The 18,397-nt window shown below is 40.1% G+C and overlaps 1 protein-coding gene across 2 annotated transcripts in view; it reads right to left on the reverse strand.

Moving 5' to 3' along the window:
* Nucleotides 1–10,920: 10,920 nt before the first annotated feature.
* PDZRN4 (PDZ domain containing ring finger 4) overlaps nt 10,921–18,397 on the reverse strand; it is a 258,102-nt gene continuing 250,625 nt past the window's right edge. Inside the window, exon 10 of one of the 2 annotated variants that reach the window (XM_067289951.1) lies at nt 10,921–13,253. In XM_067289951.1, coding sequence (XP_067146052.1) covers nt 11,727–13,253 — 1,527 coding nt within the window. In that variant the 3' untranslated portion in view covers nt 10,921–11,726. The remainder of the gene's footprint in view (nt 13,254–18,397) is intronic. The other variant, XM_067289952.1, reaches the window with a different exon arrangement.

Below are 18,397 nucleotides of genomic sequence, written 5' to 3' on the forward strand. Positions count from 1 at the left end.
ATCTATACCGCTGCTGTTTCAGAGTGCTGCTGATTCCCTTTCTGGTATATTCTCTTTTTTGCACTCAATTTGTTAAAAACAAAAAGGAAAAAGAAAGCCCCCTATCTTCTCAAGCAAGAAAGACAAACTGGTGGGGAGAGCATATTATAAAGGTACTAGCAAAACTGATGAGACAAAGCAGGAAGAACTTCATATGAAGCTGCAGCAAACCTAATCCCAAAATATTCCCCAAAGTAATCTTTCCCTATAGATTTGTTGTCTGCCGTTTTCCTTTGTTTACTCTGTTTTTCTGTGTTCTTTAGCATTAACAGTTCTATTTTAAACTCCAGGGTCTTTAGAGAGAGGACCATGTCTTCTCACCTTTCTGTGCACCATAGGGATAGGTTACACAGCCTGTGGTATGGCTTTGCCCTTTCTGGATAAGCAATATGTTAACTTGGTTTCAGCTCGTTAACTCACTAAGGAATCTCTTCCACTGTTGCAGTCTGCTGGACTGGAATCACCCATACTCCAGTATATGTGTGGTTTTTTTAAAATTCTCTGAATTTCTGAAAGGATGTCCCAAAATGCACAAGGAAGCCCAAGGAACTGCAGTGTTTACTTCATGGAAAATGAGCATTCTCTCTTAGGATAATGAAATTTTGTGTGTAGCATTGGTGTTCTGGGATTCATAAAGGTTATCAGACAGGCATTTATAATAAAAGTTCTTCCTGCTTTTCCTGGCATGCACTGGGAAGATGGGAGTGTTATCAGTCTGACATTTCTGTCAGAACTGGTATTTGAACCACTGGATGATTCTGACAAATGCCACCGCTGTCATCTACTGCTCAGTTTTAATTATATCTGACTGAAGCTTTCAATGGCAGCAAGCAGAAAACTTAATTAGTTGGTGTAAAGGCTGATCTTCAGAGTTTGAGGAATCCAAACAGCTTTGCAGCATTTCTCTAATGTAGCTGCCATTTTTAGTCTGACAATGCAAGTCAGAAGAATTAATGGTCCCACTTATAGAAAGGAAAAACAGAGAAAGGCTTACAGGAATATACGTCAACAAAATACACCATTGCTGCACAGGACACATCAGAGAGGTGACTTTGTGTCTAAGAAACTGCTGTGCTGGCTCACAGGTAGGTCTAAGACAAACGGTAACAGAATGAAGACAAAATATTGGACACTCATGGGAATATACAGCGAATGAAGGTCTGTTACCTTAAAAAGAATGTATACTCTTATTCTGCAGTGGACTGCAAGCACTGCACTATTTGGATAGACTGAAAGGCATTTTTTCACACACCAATGCACTGTCAAACAAGCTGCTTTAAAGAAGATTGACATTACATCTTACTAATACTTGCTTTTCCAGGATATACTATAGAAATGTAATCATATTAACACTTGGAAAGCAAACACAGAGGTGGTATAAATTGTTAATGCAAATTGCTACTATGATGCAAATCGAAATTAACATTACATTCATGTGCTGGTTGCAGGTTGCCTGGGGCGGGGGCATCCAAAATGCATTGTTTTGTTCCAGAACCTCCAGAGCTGAAACAGTGGCTTTGGTCATTTAATCCAGCCACACTAGTGGAGATATGGGCTGGGAGAAGATTGGTTTGGCCTGGTCTGCTAGGTTGCATGGTCTGGGACTGCGCTGCTGGTAGCTGGGTTCATATCCGTTAGGATATTGCAGTATTTGATAGGAAGAAAAGAATGGGCTGGATTTCATACACAGATGCATCAAGGGCTCTGCATCTGTGAGCTGCAGTCACGAGCCAAAGTACATTGCAACTTCTACAGCCACAGGATTATCTGCTGTCATCAGCTTCTTCTGCACTTCCAAACTTTGCATCTGTAACTTGGATTGTAACCAATCGCTAATCACAGATAGAGAATAGTTGAAGTTGGCAGGTGCCTCTGGAGACTGTCTAGTCCAACCCTCCTGTTCAAGCAGTGTCACCTAAAGCAGGTTGCCCAAGACCATGTCCAGTTGGCTTTGAATATCTCCAAGGATGGACACTCCACAACCTCTCTGAGTGACCTGTGCCAGTGCTCAGTCACCCTCACAGTAAAGTAGTGGGTTTTTTAATGTTTAAATGGAATTTCCTGTGTTTCAATTTGTGCCTGTTGTCTTTTGTCCTGTCACTGCACACCACTGAGAAAAGTCTAGCTCTGTCTTCTTTACTCCACCCCCCACCTCCAAAATCAGGTGTTTATACTCAGTGATAAGATCCCCCTGAGCCTTCTCTTCTTCTGGCCAACAGTTCCAGCTGCCTCAGCCTCTCCCCTTATGTCAGGTGCTCCAGGTCCTTAATCATCTTTGGCTCTTCACTGGATTTGCTCCAACAGGTCCGTGTCTTTCTTGTCCTGCAGGACCCAGGACTGGACCCAGCACTCCAGCTGTGGCCTTATCAGTGCAGACCAGAGGGGAAGGATCACTTCCCTCGACTATCTGGCAATGTGCTTCCTAACGTAGCCTAGGAGGTTGTTGGTCACCTTTGCTGCAAGGACACATTGCTGGCTCGTGGTCACCTTGTTGTCTTTATTTGTTTAAGCAGTGGTTGGGGTCCGCACTGTCATAAAGAAACAGCACATACCAGCAGGAAACAAGCAATTTGCACAGCCCAAGGGAGTGACAGCTGACGTGCCAAGGCTATTGGGCCCAGAGTGTTAGGTTTGAACTGAATCAAATTCAGCCATATGTTACTGGGGCTAACAAAGTCCATAACACTAACCAAACGCAGAATATCCTATATGAATTAACAGCCTCCTCAGTGCAAGTGTCAGAGTGATTTTAGTGTACTATCATGTTCTCCAGCATTTTGCCGTCACCAGAAGAGTTTTCTCATCATCAGCTGTTTGCAGTTACACTCGTCACCACTGTGGCATGGTGAGGAACTGATGTGGCACCCTTGATTTTGTCAGCCTTAAACATGTAGTTATGAGACTATGTGGGGGTACAGTTTGTGTGGATTGGCTAAGAGTCTATCAGGATCCAAGGCCCAAATAGCTATTATTTCAGGGATGAAATAATATTTCAACCCTGAAAATAATATTTCATAGGTGTACAAGGAAATTATTTTTTTCAATAGTATTACAAAATTTTATTACAATCACCAAACAGTTGCTTTGTTCATTTAGTTGGAGACGTAGAGCAGTCAGGCTCTGCATAATGATATGCAGAGCATTTAATCTGACAAATCATGTGAGCTTTTCTGCTCACCTTAATGTTACTAATCCTTAGAGTTCTTGCAGGGAGGTGAAAAACAACAGAAAATTCAAATAAGCTGTATATTCAAGCTAGGTTTTGAAGTTTTTAAAGACAAGCGCAGGGAGCTCTTCAAACTGAATTCACAGATTGCAACTAGATAGAATGCCCAACTTCTTGGGGCTTCACAAGCTTTGGTGTTTTTTCTCATAACATCTCTGTGAGTCAGGAAGCAGTATTATCTCTTTCTCAAGAACGCAAAGCTAGAGTTCATAGAGAATAACTGAGTTAAACTCACATCCTGCAATGTACCAAGGCTTCCAAAGGAGCTAGGAGCTGAAATGGCCATATGGCCTAAGGGTCTTGCTGAGGCTCCCACGATGTAAGCTGGGACAGTCTAGGTCAAAATGCAAGCTGACAATCCTCTTTCCTCCTAAACATGCTCATGCAAATGCCTGTACTTCATTTCTGCAATAGCCTGTCATAGCCCTGCCTCCCCAGTTCAATCATGGTGGCAGCATTTGCCTGTACAAAGTCAGCCTTTTGGCTCAGCTGTTGCTCTCCATCACCTGATAGACACAGTTATTTCAGTATTACAGACCCAATATTTTACACTAAACGTACATGGTTAATATATTAGCTAAAGGGATACTGAGAATAGCCTGCTACCTTTACTGGGGATTACTGGATGCTTTTTTCTTTGAAAAGTCCCACTGGTCTTTCCTTTGTGAGTGGTTGTAAATTGCTTACTGGAACCAAAATGTCACTTTTTGTCCAATTCTTTCTTAATTTTACCCAGGAGGTGCATAGCAGAGGTTGATTAAATTGCTTGGTGCTGTTCTCTGTCTGAAAGAGACACATGAGTCTCTCAGCATAAGTATTCAGGACCTCCTGAAAAAACAGAAAAAAGTGCTTTTTACTGTTGAGTTACCTGTTGTCCAAGCCTGTTTTGAAGGACATTAATATACTTTAAGACACATTTTTTTTTCACTTAGCTAAAATCATGTAAAAGTAGATACCTGATCTGGATTAGTTGGACAGGTGTCCTGTACAGGTCCTCTTTGCTAACAAGGGCAATGATCTGTCTTTTGAAGGTGTCTCCTCTCTGTTCCTGGAGTTAACATAAACACTTACACTAGGTGACTAGTTTAACAAATATCCCAACTTTGAGATCATTACAGTTAGGTGAGGTGATGCCCACTGAAGCTTGCAAAAACTTCCTATAATTTTCTCCTTTTAGGCAAAATCTTCTTTTAATTTTGGAGGGCAGGATAGTCTTGAGGAACCTCTTTCTGGTTCTGGAGAATCCAGAGATGATACTGCTTAAGTAGGATTAAGAAATTAAAAATAACTGTGATTTTGGGAAGTTCTTTAGAAATATTTGTTTCCTTCCCAAATATTTCCAAGGCTCTTGGTGAACATCCACTTGTCTGCTTCTCAGTTAACATCAGTGTAAAAACTAAAGGCGACCTTGTTCTTTTTCACACCAGTGAAAATGGTGAGGCATTCAAACTTGCACTGAAAACTGAGATGAAGTGAAATGTGAGACATTCTGTAAACATACACCCTTTAAAATAAAATGATACAGATGACATAAAAGTGCAAAAATTGTTACGGACATGAATAATTCACTAACTATTGCATGGTGTAAGTCACCAACTAATGTGTATTATGTGCCATTTAATAGCGGATGTATCTGAAGAAATATGGAAATTGGAATACTTTAATAACTTTCTATATGAAAGATGATGAGACTGCCTAAATGATTAAGAGGAAGATATGTTATAATGAACTAAAGCCACTCGAGTGTAAGGTAATTTTAATTCAAATCTCCATCTGCTTATGTATAATTAAGACTCATTTAACAAGTTAATGCCTAACAGAGAGAACTGATAAGTTTGGTATTAAAGTGCTTAAGAGAAGTAAATTAAACTGTCGAGTTTGAGGAGCCTTCATTTGAATTCCCTGCACCTGAACCAAAACACAATCTTCCAGGGGCATTTCTTTACCCTGACCACGCAACCAAGTGTCAAACTTGAGGAGAAAAGGGAGGGAACAAAACAGAATATCCTTTTTATATTTTAATTTTTGATATCATGTCAAGTCAGGAGTTTGACAGCATCTTTGGCATGAATATTTATAATGTTCAACCTGCTCGCTGTATAGTGTCTATACACCATTATGAAGACACTTTGCATGCCATCAAAAATATTTATGAATTGCATTGCCGGTGGGGTTAAATAACCTATGAAAATAAGAGGGTTGCCTTTGAAGTGCAAAAAAGTGGTATTTTTATCTGTGGTAAATTTCACATGATATTCGCCTGCTTAACTTTCCATTTCGTTCTTTCTTCAGATACCTTTCCTGCAAGGTCCAGTAGTCAAAACAGTGACTTCAACCTTTTCATCTTTCATCATGCAATTTTAATTCTTTTTTGACTTCTTATCCCCTGTCAAGATAAGAGTTTCCTATATTCACTTCATACTTAAAATTCTCTGTGCTCTCAAATTTTTGTCACTGGAGCCAGATGTCAGCTTCGATTTTGCTCCTAGCTCTCAGCAATAAGTAAACACTTTCAGGAATGTGTTGGAAGAACAAATACCATTGTATGTCTTATGTTTATTGCAGCGTAGTTATTTTCAGCTGAAGTAACACAAAGTATGTAAACTGTGAGGTTTGATGACCAGCACTCTATCTCAATAAATGACTGACAGAGGACATCATTGTTGCAATATTTGAAGCTTACTGGTTTGTTCCTAGGCCAAGAAAGACTTTGCTTATCCACTTTAGCATCAGTCTGAAGAGCAGAAAAATTAGGGATGAATTGTTTAAAATATATAAAAGAGTACAACCAATGCCTTACTTCTAAAATTGACTTGTGGGCAATGAAGCTCCTTAAAATTCAATGGATCTTCCTCTGTGTACACATCTAAAGGTTATCATAACTTACAAACATTTTGTAGCAAGTCTTTTCATTACCAAAGCATTTATGTTAATATGCATATGCATGTCACTGTGTATCTATCTCACACACAAGTGAACATACTTTTTAAAAGATCTTCTTTTCCTCCAAGGTTTAAAAATGCACTCTGTGCAGAGAGGTCATCACAGGCAGCACTTCAGCAGAATGAGCTTCAGGCAGTGCAGAAAATGTATTGGACCAAATCATCCAAAACTGACTAAAGATGGAAACCCAGAGCTACAGTCAGACAAGTGTGTCTTCTCCTGGACCACACTGTCACTTCTGCCTTTTGGGATCTCAGTGGGAACTGTTTTGTGGGTGTCTTCATATCTTCACCAAAGGAAGATGCTCTCAATAGGGAATATCAGAGTAAGAATTACAAACTAATTAGTTTGGACTTGGTTCTGTGCTCTGTCCCTCCCCAAAGTCTAGTTAGTGTGAAAAGCAGCACATAGATCTGGATGTAACTAACTCAACTGTCATTTTTTACTTTACAGTTCATACCAGAAGTTAACATCATGCCTGTAACTCCTTCCACTACCCCTAGTTATTACACTGAGGATGGTATATGAGACAGTCCCTTCCTTGGAGCTATTTCATCTTGTTAGTAAAAATATCTCTTTTTTGAATGTCTGTCTAATGTGGTTCACTGGCCAAATTCTTATTATTAAGGCAGAAAAAGAATCCTTACATACTGTGTTTGTGATACTGCTTCTCAGGAAGAGGTAACTTTTAAACATTGAAGTAGTCTTCACCCATCTAAGCAATCTTTGTAACAGCATAATTCCACTACTTTTTAACCTTGCTGGTGTCAATGTTTCGAATGGCCATGTGAATGTTTTTTCCCTGACTTGAACCCAAATGAGCTGGACCAGAGAAGTCGAGACACCTAATAGCCAGGGAAAGGCAAGCTGCACATAGCTCAAGCCTTCTGGTGGCAGCAGCCAGCCCTGTTTTCCAGGAGGAGGCATCTGCTCGCTCTGGAGAAGAGCCCCAGTGTTCACCACGAACTGGCAACTGTGCCAGCTGCATCCGATGGGGTAGAAACCAGTTCCCCAGGTGGTGCCTGGTCTCAGAGTTGCCACCCAAAGCCAGTCAGCTGCCCATGTCGCTATTCACATTATGGTAAGGTTAGCGACATCTGAAAACCTGAGCAAAATCTGTATGTGAGGCAGGTGTCTGTGTCTAGAAAGTGGAGCAAGGAGCTTAGCCTCACAAATGCAGCAATAGGCACTAAATAGGAAAATGGGGAGTATTTAAACAGAGAAATGTGCTTCAGAGCAAAGACATGTTAAGAAAAATTGCTCATGATCCCTCAGTAATATCCATTCTCCTCCAGCAGGTGTTCGCCAACCTTTCTTTCTTCCGGAGAGGGACAACCCAAGTTTACGACAGCTGCTCTGTTCCCTTTCAGCTAGTCAAACTCCACTCCACGTCGCATTCATTTTCTCTGGGTTCCTCAAGGGCATTTAATGCCCTGAAAAAAGCAGTAGGTCCATAAAATGGATATTTATAGAGCCCATAGCACATATATGTTTGTGATTAGCGGCTTCAGGGTGACAACCCATATAAAACAAAACTGGAGTAATTCCAATCTTGAATCAGGAAGTTTTTAAACACAGAAGCCATGTAATACACCAAGGGTACTGTTCTGTAATTTGCACAGAGAAATGGGTTTTGAAAATAAAGCATTAGATTAAAAAAAAAGAAAAACCCTCAGAAATCATGTTACTAATGAATAATTAAGTCTCTCCAAATTCAAAAAAGCATAATGCTAATGTTGTTGCACCATCTCTTCCTTTTAGCCCTATTATAGGGCAGTCCATCGAGCATAGACTAGATTGCACCTCTGATTTCACTCCTCATATAGTGCTATCAGTTTTTTTTTTAGCATGATAAACTGATATAGTAAATAAGTTAAGTTTATTGTCATGGATATACTAAAATTATCATTGTCCGTTTAAGGATGCTTACGTTTGAGAGGAAGATCCAGGGATACCACAGATTTTATTTATTTATTTAATTTTATTTATGGTGAGCAATGCTCCTAAATCAGCTGGCAGTACTGCTGTTCAGTGAAACAAGAAACCCTTTTCACAAGGCCACCTTGCTGGCTTCACAGGAAAAATTATCCCCCCACTGGTCTCAGCTGGGCTGGATTTACCAGGATTGGAGAAGAGATGACAGGGATGTTCACTTGTTCCCCAGCAGTGAAATGTATGATAACACACCTATGCAGCTCCGCTATCCTGCCTTTTGCTCTTTTAGACCAGAGCTGTAACCAACCCTCATAAGCATGATCTGGTCTTGTTCCAGTTGGAAAGCACTTTTTATTTTTATGTTCCTTCGTAGGAAAAAAATAGTTCTCAGAACAGATAAGTCTTTTTTTTTTCTTTTAAGATTTATGACAACATGAAATGTATTTTGTCTCTTCTCTTTTAATGTGACTTGGTGTTAAAATGCTATTTTCATCATTAAAAATTATGACATCTGGAAAAAAAGTATATGCAGGAATAAACAGCATGTGGGATGTCAGCCTTGGATTCCACTGGTAAAGGACTGCTGGTACGAGGGCGAGAAATGCAGAGTCCTGGCCCGCAGAGACACCAGATGAGTGCGGTGAGCAATAAAACACTTGTCTGCCATTCAGCCCCTCTGAATCATCACCCCAGGCGTCCTCACAGCCTGTCATTGGGGTCATGTGTTATTTTCCACCCTAGCAGAAAGGATCAAGGCATTTCATCAGGACAAAACGGAACATTTCTTTTTCCCCCCAAACACTGCTGAGGGAAGAATGGAAATTCCACTTAATAACCTTAGTTAAGGTCTAGCAGAGAGGAAAAAATAAGACACCCATGGGCCAGTAGAAAAACACTGGATTAAGGGTTTGGCAGGGACATGCTGACTCCAGCATGCAGATCCTGGTGCTGGAAATGGACTCACAGCTGCAGCCGGGACAGACAGGGCTCAGCTGGCCCCCTGCCTGGGATGGCCTGTGAGCACTGGGCTCTACAGCCTAACAGTGCTCTTGCGATGTTTTGGGGTATTTTTTGGTTAATGTCAACATAGATCCTTTCAGTTTTGCTGCTTTCCTACATAATTATCTAAAATGGCAGTTTAATCCCTGTGATTTTATTGCTTTTCTCTCCCAGACTAAAATATTGCTGTATCACATTTCAGATGTCCTTTTGCCTCTTACTCATTTTGATAGAAGATCTTCTCAGATCTGGATGCATTTCCATTTAGAGCCTCTTAATCTGTCAATCATCTCTGTATATATTGCTTCTCTTTGTCTCTGTAATTATTCTCTATTACTAAAAAAAGGCATCATTTTGTGTTTTGACCAAATAGACATGGATTTCCCTTATTTTATTTCTGAGTGACAAAAGAATAATATTACATTTTCTAATAATGTATGTTTTTCTCTAGACATTTGGGTGACATAATATTTAGTTTGAGAGGAGTCCTGAATCATGATTTAATAATGGAGAGAAAATAGTACATACCAAATCTAAGGGAAAAACATAACAGTAGCCATTATCTGGAGCTGATGCCAGTTGAATTCTGGTTAGAAATAAGACCTGTTTTTAGAAGCACAATCACTGGAATGTAATGAGGGAAGCAGTGAAACCTTTGTGTTTTGATGTCTCCAAAAGAAAAATCTGCACCTTTCTAGCAGATTTAAGTTACTCAAAGACAATTTATTGGATCCATTGGGAGGATAATCTGGTAATAGCCCCTTGTTATACATGAAGCAAGATTATACCACCCTATGATCCTTTCTGGCCTTGGATTCTACGCTTTTTCAACTTTAACACAAAAAATGGAAGTGTTCTTCATTGCATGTGAATAGCTGTATGCTATTCAGGAGAGGTTTTTGAATGGCGTCTCCTTGAGTGTGATATGGAAAATTTTCTGATGATCAAACTGTAAATTGTCAGTGGCATAGTTTTCCTGAGCACTCAGGGAGTAGTGTTCTTATGGTATTTACATGCCTAGAGATGCAGAGAGTACTGCCAATGCCTACTGGTGCCAGAAGTGATTAGAAAACAAATGACTGATTTCCAGGAGAATTAGATACTTTGGAAATGCCATAGTGTGCCTTTCTGCATCTTTCAAAGTCTGATGCTAGGGACTTCAGCACCTAATCCTGCCATCAAAAGCACTTCAGCCAGGTGGGAACCGGTGGGTCTCATACGCAGGGAAAATAAAAATGGGGCTACAGGGCAAAGTCACCAGCCTGGCTGGCAGCCCAGCAGTAGTCATTTCAGTGTGCTGTAACATGCTGGGCTGCAAACAGCATCAGTTCAGAAGATGCTCCAGTGCCTCTGCAGCAGGACGACACAAGGACTCTGCCAGGCATCCTGACTGCCGGTCGCCCTTGCTCACAAGCCCCAGCCAGGTCCCACTGGGGCATTTCTGAAAGACTTTGATGCACCTCAGCAACGAAATTAAACACTTAGCTTATTTAGATGTCTTTCATTCTCTATTTTTTCTTAATTCACTTTCTACGAAAATGTCAATGACAGCCACTGCTAGTTTTTCTTGCATCAGATTTGGCTCAAAGCTAGCCGTGTGCTCTGCTTGGGTTTTTTATGTGTAGAACAAATTGCAAGCTCATCCGGAGAAAGGACACACAGCTGACTGACAGCGTGAAATTCAGCAACAGAGTTTACTATATCAATCGATCATTCAATCAACTAATAATAGCAGGTAAGAAAAAGTCAGAAAGCCACTCACTCCTAAGTGTCCTGCAAAATGAAAATCTCTCTAATTCATAGGAACTATTCTCTGGAATTGTGTCCTGTGTTTTTGAAATCTCTATCTGCTTTACAAATCAGGCATGGTGAAATAATTCATCCTTTAAAGGCAAATGCTCAATTAAAATCAAAGAACTCTTGACTTTTTTTTTTCTTAAAGATAAGCAATAATTTATTTCTCTTTCATCTTCACAATTATCACATACTGCCTAGCTACATGACCAATGCCACTACATAACACAGGAGAATTGCCCACCTACACTTTACTTGGACAAATACAATTGCAATTTACAGGTTAAATGTACTGTACAATGTGTTGTTGGAAAAAGGTCATTCTTATCTATATGATGGGATGTGGCATATGATTTATTAACAGATGCAATCTAAGATGTAAAACTTTAACAACTTGTTAAGCCAAGGATACAGTATAAAGCATTTTGGTTTGGTATTGTACTGTTACTAAAGTAGAAAAAAGAAAGCTAGAGAAATAAATCCAGATCTTAACTTACAGGATATGTATTAGGTTAAGAAATTAATTGGCTTCTCCATTTTTTTTTGTTTTGCTTTTCTTTTTCTTTTTTTCCTTATACAAATGAATAATATGAATATATTGCAGGATAAAGAAAGACTGCTAGATAAAGAAGGTACCGTTATATGAAAAACAAATGAAAAATTACCAGGTAATTTTGCTTACAAAAAAGGCCAAACTATAAACAGTCACAAAATATATAAAAATGCCACATTGAACGAGGCAATCGTACTCTACCTAAACTGGTAGTATACTCTCTGAAAGAAGTTGTGTTCATACAGTAGTAACTGATAGAAAGGCATTGTGCACTCTTGTGCCATCTGGAGATTTAGCACCATGTGTCATCAGTTCTTGGATTGTCATCCAGTTGTCCAAGATTTTCTTGTTTCTCCTTTTCATCATCTTTTTGTGACTCAGTTCAATAATGTTAATTTCCTTTTTGCCCTCGCTGCCACTCTGTGGACTTTCCTTAAGACACTCCAGCCTGCTCCGCATCATGAACTCCCGCCGCCTCCTCTGCTCCTTAGCTCGCACCAAATGCTGCTTCCGCTCTTCTTTGCTCCAGTAACGACCCATCTTCATTTCACTCATTGTATCATCATCCGTCGTCATCCCGCTGCGCTCCTCTTTAATTTTTAAGGCACGTTCCTTCAGGATTCTGTCTCGAACTGGTCTCTTTGTGATATACCTTGTCCCATCACTCCTTATTTTCACTTTCCATTCCATCTTGGGCTCCGCACACTTCTGTGAGTCTTTGCACATGCTCACCAGGCTGAGCTGGCTTTGGGCATACTCCACAGCAGACTTCTGCTGGATCAGTTGCATATAGCTTTGATAATGTTTTGCATGAGCTGGTATATTCCCATACCTGTAGGAAGAGCTGTGATATGGAGACAGGTAGGGAATGTGCTCAGTGCTCTGCTTTTCCTGGTCTGTGAATTTTCCACTTTCTGAAACCAGCACTGTATCCTCGGCAGCACTGTTTTGCTCAGTGACTTTGGTTTTGGATGAGGTTGCCTCCCCACTGCTTTGTCCTGAGGACATCTGATTAGCCACGATGGTGCTCCTCAGGTTTTTCCTGTTGGTGATGCTTATCATCCTCTGGAGGGAGTTATCGGGGGATCGCTCTACAGTCAGCGGAGTGCTCCTGCAGCTTTCAGCCGTGTTGTATGCACTGGAGCTGTCCTTGTCAGACTTCTCGGGGTGCTCCATGATGTCATCCAGTTTGCCTCTTTGTACATCGACACTGGTGTTATAGTTCCTGAACCCCTCATCATGTAGAGCCCAAATGTCTCCATATTGATCCCTCACCTTTTGAAGCCGGTGAGCTTGCATAATATTCTGACATTCGAGTTCAATATTCCTCAGTTCCTCATTGAGTAGCTGTAGCTCATGCTCCACCCCATCTTGCTCCCTTCTGTTGCACTCTATTGTGCTGCTTGAGTAATACAGATCATACTCCCCGTGGTTTCGAATCTTGCACTTCAGTTCCAACAGCTGCCGAAACCTTTCACATTCCTCATCTGGGTTTCCTGTGAAATCAGATTCAATGTATTCTCCAGATACAAAGCTTTCGTTGCACTGTAGTTCAACACTTCTTAATGTGTCTTGGCTCTGGCCCAGCTCCCGTTTGCTCTGTAGGGTAGCATTGTTCTGCTCCTCAGGTGCATTTTCTTGCTCTGAGCTCTCATCATTACGCAGACTTTCATCTGTAGGTCCCACCCCACTGTCCTTCTCATGGTTGTTGGACGATGAGGTTGCAGTGTCTGTAGTGCCATCCTCTTCTTCATGCTTCTTTGGCTAAAATAATGAGCAAATCAAAATGATTATCAAATGTAGACCATATTACACGAGAATATTTTCCAGCTCTGTTTTGCTTAAACAGCTGGGATCTGATTTGAGCTGAATTAAAACAGAACACTAAACAGCAGTCCTACTGCTCATGGCTTTTAAACATTTCTGAGAGTCATGCTGTGGTGGCCATACTGAGTGAAGTAGATGAATTACAGCACTAGTGACATATCTTCTAAAGTCCGGAAAGAAATATTCCCCTCTCTAGCTAAGCCACCTCTTTGCAGTGTTTAAAGATAATGATCACCAGATGGTGCACCGGTTTTGATTCTGGATCATGGCCAGGGACTGGTGGAGCTGAAATCTTCTCAAGCTTGGGAAAAAGTTTCAGTGCCTGTATCACTTCAAAAAAGTAGAGCATGCAGCCAATCAAACCATGACTCTAGTGCAATGCAAGAGAGTGCAAAGAGACTATTTTCGTCACCGGGGCATTTTCATTGTAACCAGTGAACTCCTTGTGTGCTCTATGGAGACTGGCATGGTTGAAGCCTGCAGAGGGCTAGCCACTATACCCTCCATGCTCCTTTCTTCCACATCTTGTTTTCAATACTTTTTTGCTTAAAGATTGTTCATTCTGAATTCTAGAATTTTGCTCAAATAGACCTCTCTATTGCATCCTTGGGGACCATTTTTGTTCCCTAGCTAGAGTTTATGTTCCTTAGAAATAAAAACAACCTTTTACCATTAAGCGTAGAACAACACTGAGTGCTTGCCATAGGCATAATGTCAAGCTTTGAGGCTGTTGTTTTTTAATTCACTCCCCACTCATCGTACCTAACCTATCTATATTCTTTTAATTCAAAAAACATGAGATAATACTACTCTAAAGGGTGCATGCTCTTTCTTTTTCAAACTGGATATGCAAAAAGCATTCCCCCCCCTTCTCCTTACAGAGCAATCACCCAGAGTGCAATTTATATAGCCTGTTCCCCAAATATCTAAGTGCACATAGCACCAACCAAATGCTTTTTCTCTTTTAGGAGGTATAATTACATAATTACGTGTAATGGGAGTAATAATCAAGGGAGAAAAAAGGTACAGTGCATCCAGTGAAAGGTAACAAACTCAAAGAGGTCACTGTCATAATAAATTCTTTTTTCCTACTTTGACAGACAGTAAAACAGGATGAAAATGTGTCTCCTATCTCCTCCTTTCTCCTCTCTTCACTTGCACCCCGTGATCACACACACTTCAACTGCTTTCTTTTGCTCAATTGTTAGGGAAAAAATAATGGCCTAGTCTCAAAAAACAAAAACAAAACCAAAAAGCCCTAGAAATGCATAACAGTGGAATAAAAGAAATTTTGAATGAAATACAACACCAGAAGAATTCAGTGTGTATGACAGACTAGTTAAAAATCTCTGAAGGGATGTTTTAGCGATTTCTCAGTCTCAGACAAGACTTGTAAAGAAAAAGGTCTCTTTAAAACAATACTGTACATTTTACATCCATCCTTATGCACATACAACTTATAGATGATAACAAAATACACACTAAACATATAATTCTCATGCAGCTTTGGCAGCAACATCTGCAATCTGTCAAATACTATCCCTCACTCTCCCCAAATGGAGGAGAAATTCCCTCCTTCAATTTAAACATCATGAGAAGTAGACAGGATGTATTCAATCTTATTCATGGGATCATGTAAAGGTTCAATGTATATTGATGTTGTAGGGTTGAAATTTTATGGAAACTGGATTTTGACTCTGCAATGAAAAAAGATGAACTTTCATGAAAAATCTGCAAGTTTCTAAAATTTACAGGTATGTTTTTTTCTCCATCTGAGATCCTCTTAGATATTTCTATTTATCCACTTAAAAACAAAGGTATCTGGGCTTCACCGGAACATGGAATATGAAGAGTAGTACCAAAAGCACTCCGAATAACTTAAGCTATTATGGAGTTTCTCTACACTTATCATTTACTTCTTCTTTCTTTACTCAGCTGACACATTACTGTGAAAGAGCATAAAGTCCATTGGAAGATTTTTTAAGGCTTTTATTATATTTGTCTGCAGTAGCTGCAGCACTCTCATCTCATTTTTAAGAGTAGCTGGAAGAGTGGTGGGAATGCAATGTCTTCCCACACTACCTGTTTTTCAAGAGTTCCAAAATTTTATATTTTGCAGAGAGACAAAACTCAATGTCTACAAAATTCTTTATGAAAACCAAAAGTATCCAGAAAGCAGTCCAGTGGCCAGGACATTCATGAGGAATCCTGGAGATTGGGATTCAATTTCATATTTTTCTAGTCCACCTCTTGCAGATGAGTGCCACTATGTTAGCAATTCTGGTCCCCTCTGTCTCCTCCTTTAGAGCTGCTCCTGTTTGTATTGACCTCCTCTACCTCCAAACCTTTCAGCAGAGAACTGACTGCAATCTGGGTCAACTATATTCCAAGTGAGCGCTCTAGCCACTACACCGTGCAACTCATTTCTCCCTGCTCCAGAAAATCTAACTTACATTAGGGAAAACAGCTCCATCAGACACTGGGAGAGCCCTGCTGCAGAATGGCCACTGATGTGGGCATCTCCCCCAAATGTAGGGCTCCATCTAGGAAATGAGAAGTCCACTCTCTGGCTGTGAGGGTAAGTAAGTGGCATAGCTCAATTTGCATCCATATGACTAAACTCATCTTACCCCTTAAAAAGGATGGCTTATCCATACTGCGTTAGCACAGTTACACAGCTTCCATGAGCTGAGCTGCATGATGCTACTAGAGCTTCCCTTGGTGTCTCCAGCATGGTGCTGCATCATCAAACAAGTGTATGTGTGGGCACCTCTGAAAAGTCTCTTAAGGTATCTATTTGCATCTGTAGGCGCTGAGAGAGACTTTACAGTTTGCTATCAACATTTTCAGAATTAGTGGTTCTTGTTTTCCGCACCACTTTTATCAACAGTTTAAATTTTGCTCCTTCAAATTCCACTTGATCTAGACTGCATGAATAGAATATGCTGTCACCTGCTCAAGTTAAACTAAGCATAAACAATTCACAGACACACACACACACACACGATATAAACAAAAGGGTGGGATTCATTTGACCAAATGTAAATATCTGTAGTATGGACACCTGGATGTCAGGGAGTCATCTGTGGTTCTCTTCCCTGTCAAGAAGAAACAGGCACCTGTACATTCGTATTCTTCTCATCATAAAGTAGACATCCATTTTTAGTTAAATCATTCCCCAGGATGTGAATACAGGCAATTAATTCAATTATGAGGACTGAAAATAATACAGGTATTTATTGCACTGCCTGTATTTGGGATGTATTTAAAAAAAAAAACCACTCTGACTCAAATAAGGTAGCCCCTGGCTTTTCTCTTCTGGACCTGTCATCTTCAGCAGAGATCCTAAATGTGTGCAAACGGAGCAACCTTTTCCGACATGAGATTATTTTAATTTTATTTTGAAAGCCAGCAAGCCTAATTTTAAGTTAAGTCCCTTTTGAAGAACAGGAGGTAGTCTCCAATCATCAATGCATTGCTTTTGTCAATGTTATCTATTATCTATTCCAAACAAAGTGTTTGTTTTCAAACATACATTGTCAATCTCTTCCACAATTATTTCTGTTTGAAATACCAAAGGGCTCTGTAGGCCTCATCTTTGCAGTGAGAACTCAGATAATGAGAATGTGAAGCTGGTGGTGCGTACAATCAAGCAATAAATGAACCTCAAAAGATTCTGCATTTCAGCTCCAGTAAGCATTCATGCCTATAAAAATGGCTAATCTTGCAGGAATTAAGGCACTGTTCTAGTCTCATTTTACAACTTTTGGTGTATATTGGGGCTCAAAACCTAGGTTGCTACTAAAGTTTGAAAACAGTGAGATTCAGTTGAGGGTTTTAATAAATCTGTGCTCTATGGCCAGTTTCTGACAACGAAAGTGAGACTGGCCATACTTAGACAAATTGCCACTGTCCCCAGTACTGGTAGGTATAGTACTTGGTAGGCAAAATATGAGATACTCCAGCCATGCGGGAAGATAGGGATTGATCTCTATGGTGCACTAAAGGGGAAAATGCTCTTCTGCAAACAGTGCTGTTCTTTTAAAATAGGCCTCTCCCAAAACAGAATTTTCCCCAGGTATTTTCTCTGCATTTCAGCTGTGAATATACTATAATGAATTATTTTAACCAATTCTTTCTTTTCTTAATAGGTTTTGATATATTTCATAATACTGATAAGAATTTCTGCATGGCAAATGTATGGTATTCTTCTGAAAGTTATCTGTCTGTGCTGTACAGTGAACTGAGATGTTCTAATGGGGAAGAAATACAATGGGTTATAAGAAATGGAGAATTACATCTTTCCTCCAGGTTTATTGAACTATGCTATACAGCGAAGATACAATTCTTGATTAAATTCTATAGTGGCTCCAAAACCATATATAAAAGATATGACTACCTACTTAATTCTTTGCCATTCTTCTATTATAAACTATAAAAATTTTTCTGTGACAGCTCACAGTAGAGGTTAAAATGGCATTCTGTAAAACAGACTCATATTTGGAAGGATATTCTGCTATAATGTGCATTCATTCCTGCAGCTTGCGAGATTCCTCATGACAGATGATTGCAAAGCCAGAGGACTGTGTTCTGGTTCACAAAAATTATGGCTGGCACTGGAGTGAAATCTCCACAGCCAGTCAGGGCTCTTGAAGCTCCTGAGTTTGTATACTTGCAACTGCAATGAGAGCAGTTTCATTGCTCCAATGTAATATGTGATTCACCTCAGGAAACTGCTAGGCTCTCCTAGCCTAACAAGGAGTAAAGAACATAGTTTCCTGACTTGCTGAGTCACTCCAAAGAGTTCAGAGAGGCAGCAGCTGCCACAAATTACTGACGCTCCATTACACACCAAGCTGCATTTGGTTGATTCGATTACTCAGCAGAAGGGCAAAGAAATGTCTGGCTCTCCTAGAATTACTTCAAGCAATCCAACATCAGATACCTGCAGAGCGCAAGTGACCATAATTTTCTCAAACACAGCTCTCTCTACATTAGTATAAAATCTCAATGGGGGAAAAAAAATGCAGCCGCTTCACAGAACAGCACAATTCAATAATTAACACTATACAAAACCCAAA

Source organism: Apteryx mantelli, chromosome 1, assembly GCF_036417845.1.
Source record: "Apteryx mantelli isolate bAptMan1 chromosome 1, bAptMan1.hap1, whole genome shotgun sequence".
Taxonomy (NCBI): Eukaryota; Metazoa; Chordata; class Aves; order Apterygiformes; family Apterygidae; genus Apteryx; species Apteryx mantelli.